The 14,402-nt window shown below is 37.6% G+C and overlaps 1 protein-coding gene across 1 annotated transcript; it reads right to left on the bottom strand.

Moving 5' to 3' along the window:
- Positions 1-12,907: 12,907 nt before the first annotated feature.
- Positions 12,908-13,777, bottom strand: LOC132613748 (uncharacterized). Its single transcript, XM_060327954.1, has one exon. The coding sequence runs from the start codon at positions 13,775-13,777 to the stop codon at positions 12,908-12,910; it is 870 nt and encodes a 289-aa protein (XP_060183937.1).
- Positions 13,778-14,402: the final 625 nt, after the last annotated feature.

Below are 14,402 nucleotides of genomic sequence, written 5' to 3'. Positions count from 1 at the left end.
CTAATTAATTAAGAGGGCTTATTATATATGTTCATCCATAGAACATTCAAGACCAAAAAAAAAAAAACAACTTGAGAGGAGCTGAACTTACGGCAGAGAAGATGGCTTGAATTATTGAAAGATTACGACGTCGATATTTTATATCATCCTGGGAAGGCTAATGTGGTAGCTGATGAACTGAGCCGCAAGTCCATGGGCAGTTTGACTGATGTGCAGCCTGACAAGAAAGAATTAGTTCGTGAGATTCGTCAGTTAGCTAGCCTTGGAGTCCGTTTGGCAGATTCTAGAGATGCTGGGGTTTCCGTTCAAGAGGTTGCTGAGTCATCCATTATAGAAGAGGTAAAGCAGCGTCAGTTCGAAGATCCTGTTTTGGCACAGTACAGAAATGTGGCCCTCAATAAAGAAAAGACTCCATTCGAAATTTCGCCTGAAGGGGTATTATTATATGGAGGCAGATTATGTGTACCGGACGTTGCGGGGTTACGACGGCAAATCATGGGCGAAGCGCATAATGCTCGATATTCTGTTCATCCTGGTTCCACTAAAATGTATCATGATCTCAAATGTTTATACTGGTGGGACGGTATGAAAAGCGACATTGCAGAGTTCGTTGGCCAGTGTCCAAATTGTCAGCAAGTCAAGATCGAGCATCAAAAGCCCGGCGGATTACTACAGGAAATGGAAATTCTAGCCTGGAAATGGGAAATGATTAATATGGATTTCGTTACAGGTCTACCGTGCACTCCACACAAGTATGATTCTATTTGGGTTATTGTTGACAGATTGACGAATCAGCCCATTTTCTTCCGGTCAGGACTACTTATTCAGCTGAGGATTATGCCAGATTGTATCTTAAAGAGATAGTAAGACTTCACGGGGTTCCTGTATCTATTATCACTGACAGAGGTGCCTAGTTCACAGCGAATTTTTGGAGATCATTCCAGGAAGGATTGGGGACTTAGGTGAGTCTTAGTACAACATTTCATCCTCAGTCCGACGGACAGGTCGAGCGCACTATTCAGACATTGGAAGATATGTTGCGGGCCTGTGTTATTGATTTTAGAGGTAGCTGGGATGATCATTTGCCGCTTATTGAATTTGCTTATAATAATAGTTATCATTCCAGTATCCAGATGGCACCGTACGAAGCTCTATATGGTAGAAAATGCAGATCTCCGATTGGTTGGTTCGACGTGGGCGAAACTAAACTAATTGGGCCGGATGTGATTCAGCAAGCAGTTGACAAAGTGAAACTTATTCGGGAACGGTTATTGGCTGCCTAGAGTCGACAGAAATCATATGCAGATAAACGACGTCGACCATTGGAGTTCCAGATTGGCGACTGGGTATTTCTGAAGGTATCGCCTATGAAGGGTGTCATGAGATTCGGTAAAAAGGGTAAGCTTAGCCCGCGGTACATCGGGCCATATCAGATTATTCGGAAGATAGGCGAGGTCGCCTATGAGCTAGACTTACCATCTGATCTGAAGGCAGTGCACCCGGTATTTCATGTATCCATGCTTCGTAAATGTGTTGGGGATCCTTACAGAATATTCCCAGTAGATGATATTCAGGTAACCGAAGAACTATCCTATGAAGAGCAGCCTGTAGCTATTCTGGATCGGCAGGTAAGGAGACTGCGCACCAAAGATGTACCTTCTGTTAAAGTCCTGTGGCGGAACAACAACCGGGAAGAAATGACCTGGGAGACGGAGGATGAGATGAAAAAGAAGTATCCTCACTTGTTCCCTATACCTACAGGTAATCTAAATTTCTAAATTTATTATATTGATTGGTAAATGATTTATATTTGCTGCTCATGAGAAGAAACTCCCCCAAAAATGCTTGTGAAACCTATAAGGCTATTTCAACATTCGAGGACGAATGTTCTAAAGGGGGGGAGGATGTTATATCCCGCATTTTTGCGCATTTGGAAAATTCGGAATAATCTTGCTTTGTAGGAAATGAGGGCTTTATTTTATTTTATTGCATATATGTGTGTTATTCATGAAAATATTGTTGCGAAAATACGGAGGAAGGCCAAGGGCAAAATTGGAATTTTAGAAATTAGTTTCGTGAATTACAAAATAAGATTCACAATTAATTGGGCTCAAAAATATAAAAGAAAAATGAGGCCCAAGAGTGAAGGGGGTGGCCGGCCATGTGCCTTGGCCCAAGCCCAAGTAATTAGTCATGTGACTAATTAATTAAGAGGGCTTATTATATATGTTCATCCATAGAACATTCAAGACCAAAAAAAAAAAAACAACTTGAGAGCTTCCAACAAGCCATTCGGCCGAGCAAGGTGAAAGAAAAAATAAAATTCCAAGTCCATCAATCTTGACTCAAAAATCTCTTTCTTCTTGAATTCTTAGTAAGTCCAAGACGCTCTTCGATGTGGTATAATTAGTTAAGCGAGAGAACTACGTTTGCGGAAAGTGGAAGTTTGAAGAAAAAGGTAATAATTCTATTCATTTATGTTATGGAAGAAGTGTGTATGTTATAGTGATTAGAATTGCATGAAAATTATGGGATTGAGGTGTGTGGGTGCATGGCGTGTGTGTGTGTGAAGTGTGTACATGGCCGTGAGCCATGGGGGTGAAGGGGAGATGAATTAAATTTTATTTGGCTTGCTAATTGTGTCGTTATGGCATTTATGACGTAAATAAAGGTTTAACGATTTAAGTCGGCATTGAAATTGGTTGTATGTTGTTATGGGAAATTATATGCTTTTAATATAGTTTTTATGTAACTATGGAAGTAGAGTTCTACAATGTGGATTATGGTTGTTGTTAATGAATTTGGATGAAGACAATGCGACTTTGTTGTTTCGTCGCATTTGTTGAAGTTTCGGATGGAATATGGAATTGGCGGGATTGCTTGAATCCTTGAGTATTGCTTGAAATGTTATTGAATTATGTATGAATAAATTTGAATTAGTAAATGAATATGAGAACGTTGATATTGGGTTGGAAGTGTGAAGTTGGAATAGGAATTGTTGCATAATGTAGAAAGGAAGAACATTTATGTTGGAATGTATTTTGTTGTGATTCTTGATGTTGTTGTTATTGTTGTGGGTGTTGTTGTTGATATTATGGCCGAGTTAATTCTCGGGGCTGTTGAATTTATAGGGGAAATGCTGCCGAAATTTCTGTAGACAAATATGGATTTAAGATTGAATTCTTAAAAGCTTGAAATTCACATTTGGTAATTGTGACCAATTGTAGATTTTGGAGCAAACGGGAATTGCGTTTGGGCGAGCGTAAGAAGTGAAAAAGGTATGTAAAGCTATACCTTTCCTTCTCTTGGCATGTCCTAGATGTACTATGTTTGAATTTGAGCCTCGGGGATTATCCTGTTCATAGAAATCCGAGTTTACTTTTGGTACTATTTCATTCAACAAAATTGAATTAGAACCTTTGCTTTGTTGGAAAGAAATGTTCAAACACCTATAAATGTCATAAACGTAACCGAATACCCTTGAAACTTTCATGGATGACTCCATAGAGTCTAATGTTCGTAAATTACGTATGCCACCTCGACTTGACCCGAGGTGGGCCCACTAGCCCCGAGACCTCCTTCGTTTGTCTTATTCGACTTATTTTTGTATAATGTCAAACAAGAACTTTTGCTTATGATTTTAGCTATCAAAGAATGATGTTTTAGTGGCTCCATTATATCCTAATATATACTCTGAATTACAAATCTGATTTCAGAAATACTTTTGTGAGACATACCCCATATGATTCGGTTATTCAAGCCAGATTACTTAATTTGTTGTCATATGATCATACCAAGTCTATAACATGGTTTTTACATGTAAATTGCATTAGTTTCCCACTACTCCGCTCGTGCATGTTATTATGATATCGTTCGCCGGATCCCGGACCGGTTTTGTGATCGTGCGTATTATGACATATTCAGCAGTATGATGTGTTACGATTCCCGAGACCTCGCCATAGGGCCGGGTACCGTTTATGGAGTTATGCTGTGATATGACTTATGATATGTTTTGATGATATTATATATTGTGATGATATGTTATGTTCAGAGTTGTACGGAGATTTGAAACCTTCTGGAGTATGCTGTGTTGTGGCACCAGCGTCGGAGTGGTGACCACGTTTGTCACGACCCGTCTAGGGGCCGTGACGAGTACCCGATACTTGTACCAAGCACCCCTTGTCTATCGTTTTACCTTTACCTCTTAGCAAGCCATGTAAACAGAGCCATTTTTTTTTTTGAACATTAACATTAGCGGCGTCATTCTGAACATAGACTAATAAACTTCGTTATCACTTATACATCAACATTAGCATGCCAAAACACCATATATCTAACTGTACTTAAATGACTGTACATAACTGTCTACGAGCCTCTAGACGTAGTACACTTATACATAGAAAGGGCCGGGTGCTGCCGTGCCCGAATATACATACACAAAATAGTACCGCAGAAGTGAGGCTCCGGAACAACTGGAGCACTGTCAACACTGCTGGTAAGGCTCCTAAGGATCAAATCCGCCTATCTGCTGACCTGCGCGGCATGAAACGCAGCGTCCACAAGAAGGGACGTCAGTACGAATAGTGTACCGAGTATGTAAGGCATGAAAGATAACACTAGCAGTAACATAATGTATAATTAATAATGTCATGGAGTCATAGAATATAGAAGATAGAACATATCTCATGTCATATATTATCATCTCGTATCATATCGTATTATATCTTATCTTGTCTTGTCGTAGTATATCACGTCATAGTATATCGTGTCATAGAGTGTCAGGCTATAGTATATCATAACATAGTACCTCATATCGTAGCATGGCATGTTATAGCAAGTCGTGTCATAGCATAGCGTGTCATAGCATGTCTTACCATAGCATAGCATATCATAGCGTATCATAGCATAGCATAGCTTGTCATATCATGTCCTGTCGTAGCAGATCATAGCATATCATGTCATAGTATAGCTTACCATAGCATATCTTATCATAGCATGTCTGGGCATGACATGGTAGGTCATATCATAGCGCCGAACAATGCCGGCTCACCCACATAGCGCCGATATACACCGGCTCACCCATATATCCCGCGTCCGGGCACCCCGCGTCCGGGATGATAAGCCAGCTGATCAGGTAGCAATGAAACATGTTTCCCTTCCCATTCCCCCATGTATCCCTTCCCCCCAACCCAGGTTCATATACATAGCTTGCTTACATATACATGTCTTATATACATTTACTTATCTTATATACATATATATCTTTTATATACTTATACATATCTTATATACATATACATGTTTTATATATATATATACATGTCTTATATACATAGACATGTTTTCTATATGTATATATCCTATAAGCACACAAGGGAGCCCAAGGAAAAATCATATAGCCATCGGAGCGGCGTAAGGCCGGTGACCTCCGATTACATTATGGAATACTCGTGATCGCTCTTGTCTCACCTCGAAGGGACGAATATTTTGAGGTGAGATGGTCAATGGAGAATAGTATTAAAGTAAACGTAGAATGAAATTGTGGGCATCATAGATGACAGTTCATAGACTTTGAAATCTTTAGAAAATAAAGGCATAGCTAGGGAATATAAATAAGATTCAAAAATTAATTTATCATTTTCATATTTACATAAGATACTTAGCTTAGTTATCTTGGTCATAGAGTCGTTCCGGTAGTGCGTATCATAGGCATATCCTCTTATGTAATGTCTTTGTTATCATTCTCGTCATGGAAGGGTCCTCGTTGGAGGAGTCATAGTACTTATCATTTGGTAACGAACTCGGAATCAAAAGTTCCCTTTGGATTCACTTCTAATAAGTCAAGCAACACTGTAAGGAAAAATCCGAGAGTAGCGGGCCCACCTCGGGCCGGATGGGGTGGCGTATGTTATTTACATATATTACGTGTCATGTCATTACTTGTGAGGGTTCTAGGGTAATCGGGTCCCACTCGTGCAAGTTCTAAGGGTTTAAGAGGTCTTTCCATCATTTGCACACTTTCTAGTTCAATTCTATTGAACAAAAAGTAGAAAACTTTAGGTGCGGATTCCGGGGGCTAGGGTTGTCCCCGAGGCTCGTACCCGACTTATTACATCTAAGACATGCCATAGAAAGAAGAGTGAAGCCTTACATATCTCTTTCCGCTCCTTTTGCTATTCCAAATTCACGTCGCAATCTCGTCAAAATATGCAAATTGGTCATGTTTACCAAAACTCTTATTAGGGTATTTAGAGTTAGAATCTTAAGGAAACATTTGGCTACCGAAATTTCGGCAGCACTTCCCCTATAAATACTCCATCCCACCAAGTTCAACTTGGCTAATTTCAATCAACAACAATCCCGGGAATTCAAACCCGGCCAAAATATCAACCACAATTCCAACAACAACAATACTAACAACTTCCATATTCAATCAACTTACTACTTCTTCCAAAAACTTTCTAACTTTAATGAAAACAATAACAACCTCATAATCTATATTCCAACAACATCATACTAACCACATTACCTTCCATGCATGCAAGAACATTACATTCAATTTACACAACTTCTAAAACAAACCTCCACCTACTTCAACTTCACTAAGGTTCCTAGACATTCATTAGCAACATAGAGTCCACAACATAACAACAAACAAAATACTAAATAAAATGGACTCATTCTCTTCCATTTTTCACCATAACCACACGGCCAACACCAACATACACACTATAACTTCTCAAAATTCATTCAACTTCCATTTTCCACATATCATTCACAACAATAACAACCAAACACTAATTAAAATAATTGAAGCATGACTCCTACACATATATACATACACACGGCCATGTACTATATTTCTCTCCTTCATGAATTTCATCCATTTTAGCATACTACAACACATATAAACCATATATAACACATAAAACAAGATCAAAACTCACCTTTCTTCTTCAACTTCTCACTTGACTACAACTTGACAACTTGTATGATTTTGAATTTTTCTTGCTCCAACAATAACTCCACCTTGTTAATCACCCTTTACTTGGTAGAAAATGATTTTTGAAGAATTTTTATCAATTTTCTTGTTGGTTTTTGATCTTGGCCGAAATGGCCTTCAAGTTTTTCTCCTTCTTTTCTTGTTCTTACTTTCTTGAAAATTCTAGAGAGTTTGATGAAAAAGATGACTTGCCCATCTCTTTATTTACTCATCGGAAAAGGTCCAAAAATACCCCTGAACTATTGAAAAAGGCTCATAAATACCCTCCTTCCACCTTTTGGTCTAAAAATACCCTTCCATCCACCTTTTAGGTCTAAAAATACCCTTAAGGTTTGTTTTTGGCTCAAATATACCCCTCAAACTAACAAGTTAAAATTAACTCTTTTAAAAAGCCAAATGGCAATTTGTAATTGGTCAATAATAAAATTCCGTAATTTTAAAAAAAATCCAAATTTAAAAAAAAAATTGCCAATAATAAATTTCCAGTAATTTAAAATTCCAGATTTAAAAAAAAAATTGCCAATAATAAAATTCCGTAATTTACATATTTTTTTAAAAAAAAATTGTGTGGAAACTTAAAATTAAAAACTAAAAAATTTAAAAATATGAACGAAACTGTTTTTTTTTTTTTTTTTTGCATTTCGTGAATTAATCAACGAAATATGTTTTTTTTTTGCATTTCGTGAATAAAAAAACGAAATAGGAAATTATAATTTTTTTTGCATTTCGTGTATTAAAAAACGAAATAGGATAAAAAAAAATTATTTTCGTTCATATAAAAACGAAATTGGAAAATTGGACAAAATATATTTTCCAATTTTGTTTTTATATGAACAAAATTAATTTTTTTATCCTATTTCATTTTTCAATACACGAAATGCAAAAAAAAATTATAATTTCCTATTTCGTTTTTTTATTCACGAAATGCAAAAAAAAAAACATATTTCGTTGATTAATTCACAAAATGCAAAAAACAAAATCAGTTTTGTTCATATTTTTTAATTTTTAAATTAAATAATATATGTGTCCAATCACAAAATGCCATTTGGCTTTTTAAAAGAGTTAACTTTAACTTTGTTAGTTTGAGGGGTATATTTGAGCCAAAAACAAACCTTAAGGGTATTTTTAGACCAAAAGGTGGAAGGAGGGTATTTATGAGCCTTTTTCAATAGTTCAGGGGTATTTTTGGACCTTTTCCGTTTACTCATTAACCTTGATGTGGGCTTAAGCCCACACCAAATGGACGGCCAAACAAGGCCCAAACCTTAGCCCACTTTTTTTTTTTTTGATTTTTTTGGGCCAACTCGGTTTGGTCCCGAGTTGGGCCTAGCCCACTGACCTTTCGACCTTAAAACGTCCATATCTCCTTGTACCGACGTCACCTGGGGACCCACGACCTATGGTTGGAAAGCTAATTCAATTATCTACAACTTCTATTTCTTGGTACCTTTCCAAATTACAAACTTATAATACCGTTTTTGCCCCTTGAAGTCAGATCACCCGAAAACATTTTCTTAAAATATTCGTTTGGAGGACTTCCACTTTGATTTGGCCCAAGGGTCCTTCTTGAGTTGTGTTTAACTTCTCATATGTGATTCATATGAATTTTTAGATGTCCCAAAAAAATCTCGATGTGTGGGTCCCACCTCAGCAATTAATCTGACGTTAAAAAATACGGGATATAACAACGTTCCTGAGCCTTATGCATGATTTTTATTTGCATTATATATACATATATTTTCAGCACGGACTTTGATGTACTGGTTCGGTATTTACTTCCTGTACCCTTTTATGTCAGTTATGGTTTGGATTTCTGTATTCTATGCTTTACATACTCAGTACATCTTTCGTACTGACCCCCTTTCTTCGGGGGATGCGTTTCATGCCCGCAGGTACAGAGACTCGTGACCCGCCAGAGTAGGCCACACCTTCTGCCAGTACAGAGTGCTCCTTTTGATTCGGAGCCCATATTTTGGTATATATCTTGTCATGTATATGTTTCTGTATATTTGGCTATTTGGGGTACGGCAGGGCCCTGTCCCGTCATATGTTTCCGTTTTGGTTTGTAGAGGCCTGTAGTCATTTATGTGGGTAATGGGTCGTGTGTGTGTTCGTTCTATTTGTGATTTGCGTCTTAATGCGGTCCTGTTTGTTATAGTGGCCATGGTGGCCCATATGTTTGTATATGTGCATATATTCGGCGACGTGTATTCCGCCGCCCCTTTCTGACTTGATATGACATTTTTGCACGTGCGACCGCTTAAGATAATATTTGCTTCCAATCTGTTTAAAAGGATTAATATGAAATCTGAATTAAATTAGAATATGACGAGTTAGTAGGTAAGTCTGTTTGGGGTGTCCAAATAGGGCCCCAGTCGCGGCCCACGGGGCTGGGTTGTGACAACCATGTTGGCAGCCTGAGTTTTCTGTTTCTGTTATGGTTAAAGATGTCCACGAGGGACGGTCCGTAAAGTGGAATATGGACCGTAAACCTCCATGGACGACCACTGTTCACCCAACACAGATTTTTGCAATTCATTAAATAAGGAAACTAACACTTATTCTATTTCATTACAACATTACACCACTTCTCTCTAAAACCTCTCTCTACATTTATTATACAAGTTTTCAAGGATATTTAAGGATCAACAACATAAAACAAGGTGAATCAAGAGTAAGAACATCATCAAAGATCATCTAGGTCAAGAAATCCAAATGGAGAAAAACTAGGGTTTTGCTCAAAGTGGAGTATCATTAACCAAAGCTTGTTCCTACAACTTCTAAGGTAAGATTCATGATTTTTATATGATGTTTAAGATATTGGAGAGTTGAAATGCATGGATTGTAGAAAATATGGTAAACTAGGTCATGAATGATGAGTAGTAACATTTTGAGGAATAGTTTGAGTTGAATCATGAATGTTGTTGTGTTGTGATATGAATGTATTATAAATGGTACTAAGATCATGAACTAGACACTTTAGACGAATGGACGAAGTTGGATGTTATGACCATGAATATGGGTGAATTAGAGGCAAATTAAGGAATCTAGATAATGTGGATAATGTGAATGACTAATGGCCATCGTTATGATATTAATGAAGGTATAGACGCTAGCATTGGAAGGAAGCGTGCAAGTGTAGAATAGTTCGACGAAAAGGTATGTAAGGCTAACCCTTCTTTCATAAGGCATGGTTGCTTGGCCAAACTCTTAAATCCTCTATATGAGTATGTTGTATCCAAATGATTGACACTCCGAGCTCATAAGCTCACGATCCTCGATATGTGCTACGATTGTACTACGCACCCCATATGACGAGTAAGCATAAGATATAGATGTAGCGAAAATGATGATGATAGTGATGACGATGATAATAATAATGATGCTAAAGGTGCCTACGGACTATTATACTTAGAGCCCGTTTGGATTGGCTTACAGCTTAAAGTTGTTTGCAGCTTATAAGCTGAAAAAAATAAGTTGGGGTAGTCCAACTTATTTTTTTTGGCTTATAAGCTGTTTTCAGCTTATAAGCTGCTTTAGATAAACTAAGTCAAATGGGTTCAATTATTTTTTTGAGCTTATTTTAAGCATAAAATGACTTTAAGCTGGCCAGCCAAACACTCAAAAAAGCTGAAAACAGCTTATAAGCCAACTTATAAGCCAATCCAAACGGGCTCTTACATGTGCCTATGGAGGGATATAATGACACCCCGAGCTTATAACGCCAGGTAGGATATATGTATATGAATATGTATAAAGTATGTATACGATTACGAAACGCGCGCACACCTCTGCAGATGGTACGGATAACCCTGAAGCCTTGGTAGGGCCAGGTATGAGTAACCTTGAGCCTTGGTTGGCCAAGTATGTATGAAACACCGATCCTAGGAGGTCGGGTATGCTATGTAAATGACATGTATATGAAATGACTATGTATATAATATGAATATGAATGTGATAAGACTATGTATAAGAATACGAATAAGGACATGTATACGAATATGAGCACAAGTATGGTACGAGTACTATTATGGAATACGGATGATGACGTAGGTGTACAAATACGTATGAAAAGTGGAAAGTCCTACGAAAGGCAGGTAAGCGCTATGACGATGATATTATTGTCTCCCCCCTCCTATGCTATTTCATATGTTGTTCATGATGCTTATTTATTGATGTTGCTCATGCTTTACATACTCAGTACATTCTTCGTACTGACGTCCTTTTGTTTGTGGACGCTGCGTCATGCCCGCAGGTGCACAGGGAGACAGACTTGATCCATAGCTGCCTATTCGGAGATTACATAGAGAGCTCCATTTCCTTCGGAGCCATATCTTTTGGGTACTCATTCTTTTGTGTATATAATTATGGGCATAGCGGGGTCCTGTCCCGCTAATGTGATATGTTATACTCTTAGAGGCTCGTAGACATGTGTGTGTGTGGGTAGATGTGTTTGGCCTTGTCGGCCTATATTTTGTATATCATTTTGTCGGCCACGTTGGCCCATGTACATTGATGTGGCATAGATGCCTATGATGATATAAATGTGCTGTTGTCCAAATGGGACTAGTTGACGAATGAATGGGAATGCATGTATAATTATGTGGCTCACCTAGATGTAAGCATAAGAGTAAGCTAAGAGGGTGCCCGGGTGGGCTAGCACCGGGTGCTCGTCGCGGCCCCGAGTCGGGTCGTGACAGATCCATGTAATTCCAGAAACACAAAATTTTTCCCATTAAAGTTAGAAACACAATGCTAGTATCCAAGGAACTTCTTGTAACCTTCTATTTTTCTCTTATTAACAAAAGGTTCAAATATAGCAATAAAAACCAGTTTGTTAATTCTAGCAAGTAGTTTGAGTCTACGAATAGCTTTTTTGGATCTCACCCCCTAATATTCTAAAATAGTGTATTAATCATTGGAAACTAGGAGGTGTTGATTTTTGTCTACTATTCTTACTTTTGAGAGTAGAAATAACTTTGTCATTGTCCATTTTTCCTCCTTTTTTGTTTATGTTTTTCCCCATGGGATTTCATCCTTACACTCCTCTTGTTCCTCTTTGTCCTCTTCTTGAACAATAGTATTATCTTTTTGTTTTCTTGTTTTACTTCTTTGTCTGCTTTTACTTTTTCTCCTCACTATTTTGATTTTGTTCATTGTTGCTACTGTGGGTCCTAGACTCTAGTGATTGTTGATCATCCCTTTCTTGAGTTTCACCCTGGATCTATTCATTATAGGCTACCTGTTCACAATTTAGCTCCACATACAAATCAATGGACTTCATATTATTACTTTCCATTGGTAAGCTATCAGTAGATTCACCCCTTCCTTCACTGTTTCTCTTGCTCTCCACTTCCTTATTGTTATTGTTTTGCTGTTCATCATTCCCTTCTTTCTTGTTGTCCTGTTCAGTTTTGCTTTCATTGTCAGCACCTTTTTCATGTTTATTTTTTGTTCTTGCTCTTTTTTGCTATCTTGCTTGCTATTCTCTTGAATATCCTCCTCATTCTTGTCCTCATTATCAGCTTGATTCTCCATAACATTTTCCTTTCCATCCTCATGTGTGTCCTCCTCTATGGTCTTCCTTTTTTTCCTGGCAATATTTTGTGGCAAGGCAGCTGACACCAGTACAACATTTTTCATCTTTGGCATTCTTTTATCTTTATATTTTTTCTTTCTTCCTCATTTTTTCAGATTCCTCCTTTGTTGTGTTGAACTAGCCTTGAATTGTATATTTTTCTCTGCTTGCTGATTCACCTCTTCTTTATTTGCATGCTCTTAATATTGATTGAGATCATTGCCTTTTGCCTACTTCTTTTCCGTACTCTCATTTTGTTTGTTGTTCTTCCTTTCACCTTTCTCTTTATTCTCACATCCGTTTCCATTCCCCTTCTCTTTTTCATCCTACTTTGTTCCCTTTTCATTTGTTTCAGTTTTATCTGACTGTGAATTCCCAGTGACCTCTTTCTCTTCATTTTTCTTTTGATCCACCCTCCTACATTGTAGGATAGAATGCCCCAGGATCTTACAGTTAGTGCAAAATTTAGGAGGGTTTTCATATTCCGATTTTTGGGTGAACCCCTTTCTTGGACAAGACTTATCCTCAGTTCCTATCCAAATAGAGTTCATTTTAGGCTTTGTCAGATTAATCTCTACTCTCACTTTTGCCATGCTAGGCCTCGTTCTATTCTCAGTGGCTAAATCCATCATTAGAGGGGTACCTAGAGGGGCAACAATCTGTTTGATGTAATGCCATGAATGGCAATGAAAAGGAAGTTCCGGTAGCAAAACCCAAATTGGGACGACCGGAGAGTCTTCTTCCAGTTTAAAATCTGGTGACCATTTCTCCAACCACATCACGTGCCCTTCAATTTCGATTAATCTCTTATACCAGACAGTTTTACAATCGTCCTCATTATCAAAATCTAAGAAAACAGTACGATAATCAAAGACCCCAATTTGGACCTTACCTTGAACTGTAATTTTCTCTGAGATTTTATCAATTTGAGGTCGAGTCTTAATAAATTTGCCCACTAGTGTAAGTTTACATTCATCCTCCATGACTCCATAGAATTCCCTTGTTTCGAATATCACAGCCGTCTTCCCATCGTGGTTCGCATATAGAGCTTTCACATTAGAATTTCCATACTTTTTGTTAGGAATTGGAGTGGAATTGGTTTGAATTACTTTGGCATAATTGTCTTTTTCTTGAATTGATTGGCTTTCATTACTCGCGGTGGCCGGAGAAGTATGATTCTCCATCGGACGCGCCATTTCCGGCCTTGCCGGAGTCCCCATGGGACTGAGCCTGATCTTACGCGCTCAGAGTTGTAAAAAATGTAACTGTTATTAACTAACATTCTTTTTTGTACGGAGAGAGTTTTGTGTTTCTGAGCTCCCGGAAGCCTTTTAGCCAGTACCAATGAGCCTTACTTATAGATGACCTTTGACTCGTTCTAGTCTTTATGGTGAGAGACCTCTCTCTGTGGTGATCTAATGACTTCAACATAAGAAGCTATGTTCAAACATAAAAAAAATATATATATATATAAGTAGCATAAACGATACAATATATTAAATTGGAAGTACATTGTAGGGCTACATATATGTGATTTTTGACCCTTCCCGAGGTTTACACCGTTTAGTGGCTGAATTTTTCGTTTAGTTCTAATCTTGACATTTTACCTTTTGCTTCATTTTTAGAATATACGGTTTTTTTTTTCAAAAAAAAATAAAAAAAGAGAAAATTTGCAAAATATTAGATATTGTTTTAATTTAAGTTTTAGTTGTGTTATACTTACCTAGTCTAGAGACAACTAATTAATTAATATTGATATTTTTACCTTGATTTTTATTTACTTTCTTAAATTTTTCAACTACAAAATAAGGACCAATAATC

This window comes from Lycium barbarum, chromosome 1, assembly GCF_019175385.1.
Source record: "Lycium barbarum isolate Lr01 chromosome 1, ASM1917538v2, whole genome shotgun sequence".
In the NCBI taxonomy this organism is placed as follows: domain Eukaryota; kingdom Viridiplantae; phylum Streptophyta; class Magnoliopsida; order Solanales; family Solanaceae; genus Lycium; species Lycium barbarum.
The sequence above is the reverse complement of the archived record's forward strand: the minus strand, read 5'-3'. Positions and strand labels throughout refer to the sequence as shown.